A 5,985-nucleotide genomic window follows, 5' to 3' on the forward strand; every position below is an offset into this window, starting at 1 on the left:
TGTGTGTGTGTGTGTGTGTGTGTGTGTGTGTGTGTGTGTGTGTGTGTTTGTAAGTGCATGTCAGGGTAGGCATTTACATGTGTAAATGGGTGTGAAGGCCACCTTAAAATTGACTTCATCAACCACTTCCCACTGTGTTTCAGGCTCTCTCTGAGCCTGGAGTTTACCAGTTAGTCAAGCTGACTGGACAGCAGGCTCTGGGGCTGGGATTCCCTTATCTCTGCAGAGGGTCTTGCAGATGGAACTCAGGTTCTGGGCTTGCCCAGCAAGTACTCCATCCATCGAGTCCTGCCCAGGCCCTTGAATCTGTGTCATGTTTACTTGTGCTTTCGGGGTCAGATGATGAGGGCTTGTATCTGACGTGCTCCCCAACGAGAACTGTTTTAGAGAAAGACTTCATCTCTGTCTAGTTGTTCTGAGATGGCAGAAAAGAGTCACCAGAGAGTGACAGAGTGTGAAGGCCCCTGGTGTCCTCTGCTTCCCAGACCATCAGAGGCTAAGCAGTGGCTTCTCCTTTGGGGCCCACAGTGACCGCCCCTGTCATGTGTTAGTTTAGGTTCCTGGCAATCAGTGTAAAATTATGCTATAGAGTTTGCTACCTCTTCTCTCTCTCTCTCTCTCTCTCTCTCTCTCTCTCTCTCGGTGTATGTATGTATGTGTGTGTACCTATCTGCCTAGTATTGATCTATGTCTCTATCATTTATTTATGTATGTTGTATGATGTATGTATGTATGTATGTGTGTGTGTATCTATCTATCTGTCACTGTGTATGTATGTATGCTCTATCTATCTATCCATCTATCTATGTATCTATTTATTCATTCACTGCCTGGGTGAAATAGTTACTGAGGCTCGAGAAGAAACCTGAGTGCCTATAATGACAGCCAGGAGGTCGACAGGTTAAAAAGAAGCCTTTATGGTTTGAGAATCAAGTGTTCGGTCAGCAGAAGTAGTAGTTAGAGTGTGTGGTGGTTTGACTAGGAATGGCACCCACAGACTGATCTGCTCGAACGCTTGGCCTGTAGGGAGTGGCACTGTTAGCAGGTGTGGCCTTGTTGGAGGAAGTGTGTCACTGTGGGCTTAAGGGTCTCATGATCAAGCTAGGCCTAGAGAGTCAGTTTCAGCTGCCTTTGTACCAAGATGCAAAAGTCTTGACTCCTTCTCCAGCCCCATGTCTGCACACACCCTGCCGTGATGATGACGGACTAAGCCTTTAAAACTGTACGTTGATGATGGACTAAGTCTTCAAATATCCCACAACACTAGTCCGCTACAGGTGCTGTTCTTGGGAGATGTTTTTGGCTGACTCCCGGCCAACTCTGAAATTTGCATTGCCACGTGGCCACCAGTAGGCCTATTGGTTTACTATCGTTCAGCCACTTCGTAATAATAGTTTCCGAAGCCTTGCAGAGCCTGAAGCAGCAGGAAGTAAGTTTTGAGACCCAGCCTCTCTCAGCATTACTTCAGTTACGGGCAGGACAAGCGGGTTCTTCCCCATCCCGTCTTCTTGTTCTTGTTAGTATCCCATCTTTGTTGCTTGTGGTTGGTAACAAAAGCTGGTTTGATTTCATTAATATGGCCATCTACGCTGGATCAGGCAGTATGGCAATAGCCCAAAGATGTGCATTTCTTAAAAGCACAGTGCTCCAGACAGCATAGTTGGCATAGGAATGCTTCCTACAGATATGGCCTTGCTGTGTTGCCTGAGCAAGTCTCAGAGTCCAGGGTCCCAGTAATCCCAAAGCGCACTTAATAAGGGCAACTCCAGGTGCACGAAGCCGTGCCTAACCAAGATTGGGGAATATTCATGTCTGTGAGAGCTGGGAATTGTGTGCACACACCAAGTGACAAAGGTCTCTGTCTCCTCTGCAGGTGATCCAGGCTTGCCACTCTTGTCCCAAAGCGATTGAAGTGGTGGTCAATGCCTATGAGCACATCAGATGGAACATCAAGTGGAGAAGAGCCATTCCTGATGATGACTTGGAGGTAAATGATTCATTTGCTGTGCTTTTCATGAGCGAGTCCTTCGAGACCTCCAGATAAGCACACAGCCTTCTAATTTAAAATGCTGGTTTTGAGGATGCTTTCAAAGCCCTTTCAAATATAATGAAACAAAGGATTATAAAGTACAAGAATGGGAGTGTGAAGCCCTATGTATGTTTGTCAAATGTGTGATATTAGGGAGTCTCTCGGGGAATTTCTCTGACAGAAGTTTGAGTGAATATATGAAGGTGGGAGAGTTTTATTTTCCTTCAATTTAAGTGGGTTAAGTAATGCGATCTGGGATTGCTCACTCAGCAAGTTTTCCAGAAAAGTTTAGTGTTTTACGTAGCTATTTCACTCACTTTTAACTATCTCTCAGCGCTTATGGCAAAGCAGGAAACACTATTTCAGAGTCTGCAGTGAGTTGCATGCAAAGTCCTCAGTAGAGTCATGCCCTCACTTGTGGACTTCTAGACTTTGCTACATCTGTAAACCAGCCCTTCCCACAGAGCATCCTGTTCTTGTCAAGCTTGCGTCTGATATGGTTCAAAGTTCCCTGGGCTTAGAGGCAAATGGCGCAGTTGTATAATCTGATTCTGCTAAGTATTAGGTCTTCTACCTTTTAAAGTTACCTGCTTGCTAGCCACTGCCAGTAGATCTTACCAGGTGCCAAAAGAGCGTGCTATCATATTGAGTTAAATTAAAATTGCCATTTTTGGCTTGAACTGGGCCAGGTAGTTCAGGCATGGTAGTTTATATCATATCCTTGACTGTAAATGTGTTTTCCCCATCTCTTCCCAGTCTTATTCCCCACTTCCTGACCACCCCATTTTAGTTTTGTGCTCAGTTTTGTGCACTATCAGAAACTCCGGAAAGCTATTCTTGTGTGTAAAGCAGGGGCGGATGCATCATTGTGGATTTTTTATCGGTGTACGCCGTGGCGCCTCCCTGAAATTAACCTGTCTTGTCTTGCTCTCCAGAAACACTGGGATTTTTACCACTCTCTCTTCAAGGTGTGCTGCAACACCCCCAGGAGCCTCATGCACCTATCGAGATGTGCCATTCGCAAGGCGTTACACAACAGATGCCACAAAGCAATCCCCAAGCTGTCCCTTCCGTTGGCACTGAAGAAGTACTTGCTCTTGGAGCCAGAGGGAATCATCTATTAAGTCTTAGGAGACAACAGTTCTCAATCCCAGATATTTTAGTGGGCTCGCTGGGTAGACATAGTTTGCATACACAATATAGTACTTGAGTCGATTACAACACTTTAGGGATTTCCAAACACTTTACAAATACCATGTCATTAATCCTAGAGTAGCATGCTGAGGGAGAACAAGCGAGGGTAGTTAAAGAATTTTCAAAGACGCGACTGTATTTAGAAGGTAGACACTAGCATAGCAGTAATAGCTCACACGGTGACAGCTTTTATTAAGTATCTTTCAATGAGGTATTTTGTAAAACTATCACATGTGATTTCATCTGAAAAGGGACCCACAATCTCATTTTCTACATCATCAGTAATAAGTTTACATTAGTAATACGTTTTCACTGTAGCAGGTTCTGTGAGCGGGCTCTTGAGCTTGGTATCTCCCGCCTATGACTACTGAGCAGACATTACTAGTTTTAGAAATGCCTCCTCCCCCAAACCAAGGTCATCCACTCATTTAGGTGATAAATACACAGGAGTACAGTGGGAACAAGATCTTTGAGTCTAGATAGGCATAAGAAAGAGAAAGCAGGCCACTTGGTAGTCCAGGAATAGACATTTCAACACACTCACTGAGCCAGACCCTGGAGACCACAGCTGAGTCAGACAGGACTCCTGTCCTCCAGGGTCACATGTATAACAGAGGATCCAGACATACAAGCAGGTGACTGCAGTATGAAGTGACGGGGCGAGAGTACAGGTGCGGACTCATATTTAGTGCTTACCTTTCTGAAGCGTGCTTTTGAAGTGTGTGATTTTTTTTTTTAACCATGAAGACAGAGCATGGAGAGTTGTGTAGAGAGACCTGCTACTTTTAGAGTAAATGTCTTTGAGTTTCTTCAAACAGTCCAGTGTTCTATTTTGTACGGTTTCCTATTTAGTACCTTCACAGACTCTAGGGAAAGATATTCTACACTCTGGCTGCCATGTAGATGAGAAAGAAGTTTAGGCAAATGGGCAAAAGCAGTTGTGAAGGGAAGAACTCAGTTGATTTTCTTGTCCTTTTCATGGAGCACATTGACAGTTTTTTAGAGCATTTTAGTTGATAGATAAAAATCCTGCATTTTTTTTTTCTCCAGTGGCTCCCTTCAGGCTAAATGAGAGACTTGGAAATGGTTCAAACTTGAGAAGCATTAGAAAGAAGTATGTTGTAAGGCTTATTTAGTGTTTGCTAGTAGAATCACGCCGGATCACGCCGGTAGGACTCCTGGAGAACCTTGCATTGCTAATTTGGTTCTCACTAACCACTGTTGGGCTAGCTACTCAGCCTCTGGGCACAGATATTGCAGTAGTTAAAGTAGTATTGAAGTGTAGACAGTGTCCCTGCTGCAGTGGGCAGGCTTCTTTAACTTTCGTGTGGCCTTGCTACTTGTTTGGTGTTGAGTGCTTTCGTGTTTTGTTGTATAGAGGTGATGTCAACTATTCCAGTAGTTTCCCATTTAGCTGTGTTTGTGAACTGAAACCTAGTATTGTGTAGGTGGACACGATCATGTTTTTGAAGTTTCAACTTAACTGATTTCAGAAAAGAATAATTCTGTATTAAAACAAGATCTTTATCATGGGACAGAGTGTTGAATTTGTACAGATTACCCAGACAGAGTACTGCTTAACTGAGTGTCACATACATCTCCGAGCATTCAAAGGGTTGGGGGCTTCTCTCCACCATCAGGAACATTCTGGCAGGAAAGTGTGTGATATGAGTTTCATAACAGGTAAAGAGGGACTGAGAAGCAGCCGAAATGGTGTTCCTCGTGTAGGGAAATAGGAATGTTTATCACTATGTTGCTGTGTTGGCGTGTTTGCCTTCGTCTAGCATAGATGCTTGCATGTGGATTTAATGTGATTATTTCTGTACTTTAACCTTCAATAAAGCTTAAATAAAGTCCAGGTGCTCCTTCTCGTGAGTTATTTATCAACAAGACTTGTCTTCTTTGCACAATATTGACTCTTCAACAGTGACACAGACTTGTTTCACTGTTTTCTTCAACATTAAGAAAGAGTAACAGAATGAAGAATTGTGCCTGTCAACGCAAATAATGTTTTCAAAAGAAAGGAAAGGGGAAAATGTGGCTGGACCAAAATAAAATGGAGGCCATTGCCATTTTAGTAAGTGTACTTTAATGATAAGTAGAAAATTGAACTGAATGCTTCTGGCCCACTTCTCACCATCTCTGACATCCTGGGTTTTTCACTTTCCTCCATTCTCACTATTTACTTAACCCTGGGCAAAGCAACAGAGGAAATTGTACCCTCACAATGCCTTTGTACTTTCTGGGAGAGCTTTCTGTAAACAGACATCTAATGTTCCAAAGAAAAACAGCTCTCTTCAGAATGTTCCTTGGGAGGCGGCAGCTTTGATAAGAGCAAGAGCCTCCTCTGCAACCTTTTGCCCTTCTCTGCATTTACACATGCCTCTGTTATGAATGTTATATCTCTACTTGTCCTTCCATTTGGAACCCAGTAGGTTCTGATATGAACAGAAGAGTCAGAAAAAGATGGGAGGTATAAGAAAGTAACAAACCATTTGCAATGAGTGATCAGCCCAGGAAAAGACGGTAACACCATTGATCTTGGCTACTCATCAGGTTGACTGTGACAAACTCAGGAAGTTCTAAATTCATATATTTTCCAAAACTTTTAAAGAAGAATGTAGCTATTCACTAAGTCTGTTTGAAATGCAAGCATCACAGCTAGCATTCAAAAAAGACTCCATGGCTCTTTCAATGGGATGCTAGGCAAATAGAGTTTGGGCTCTGAAGACTGTATTGTTCATATCCCGTTTTTCACCCTC

General features: G+C 43.4%; 1 protein-coding gene across 1 annotated transcript in view; it reads left to right on the plus strand.

Annotated features, from left to right (window-relative positions):
• Positions 1-5,079, plus strand: part of Asb4 (ankyrin repeat and SOCS box containing 4) — a 39,978-nt gene extending 34,899 nt beyond the window's left edge. Inside the window, exons 4-5 of the mRNA XM_055613017.1 lie at positions 1,874-1,987; positions 2,965-5,079. Of these exons, the coding sequence (XP_055468992.1) occupies positions 1,874-1,987; positions 2,965-3,153 (303 nt within the window). The 3' untranslated portion in view covers positions 3,154-5,079. The remainder of the gene's footprint in view (positions 1-1,873; positions 1,988-2,964) is intronic.
• Positions 5,080-5,985: the final 906 nt, after the last annotated feature.

The sequence above is a fragment of the Psammomys obesus genome, unplaced genomic scaffold (assembly GCF_907164565.1).
Source record: "Psammomys obesus unplaced genomic scaffold, mPsaObe1.curated_primary_1811, whole genome shotgun sequence".
NCBI classification, from domain to species: Eukaryota; Metazoa; Chordata; class Mammalia; order Rodentia; family Muridae; genus Psammomys; species Psammomys obesus.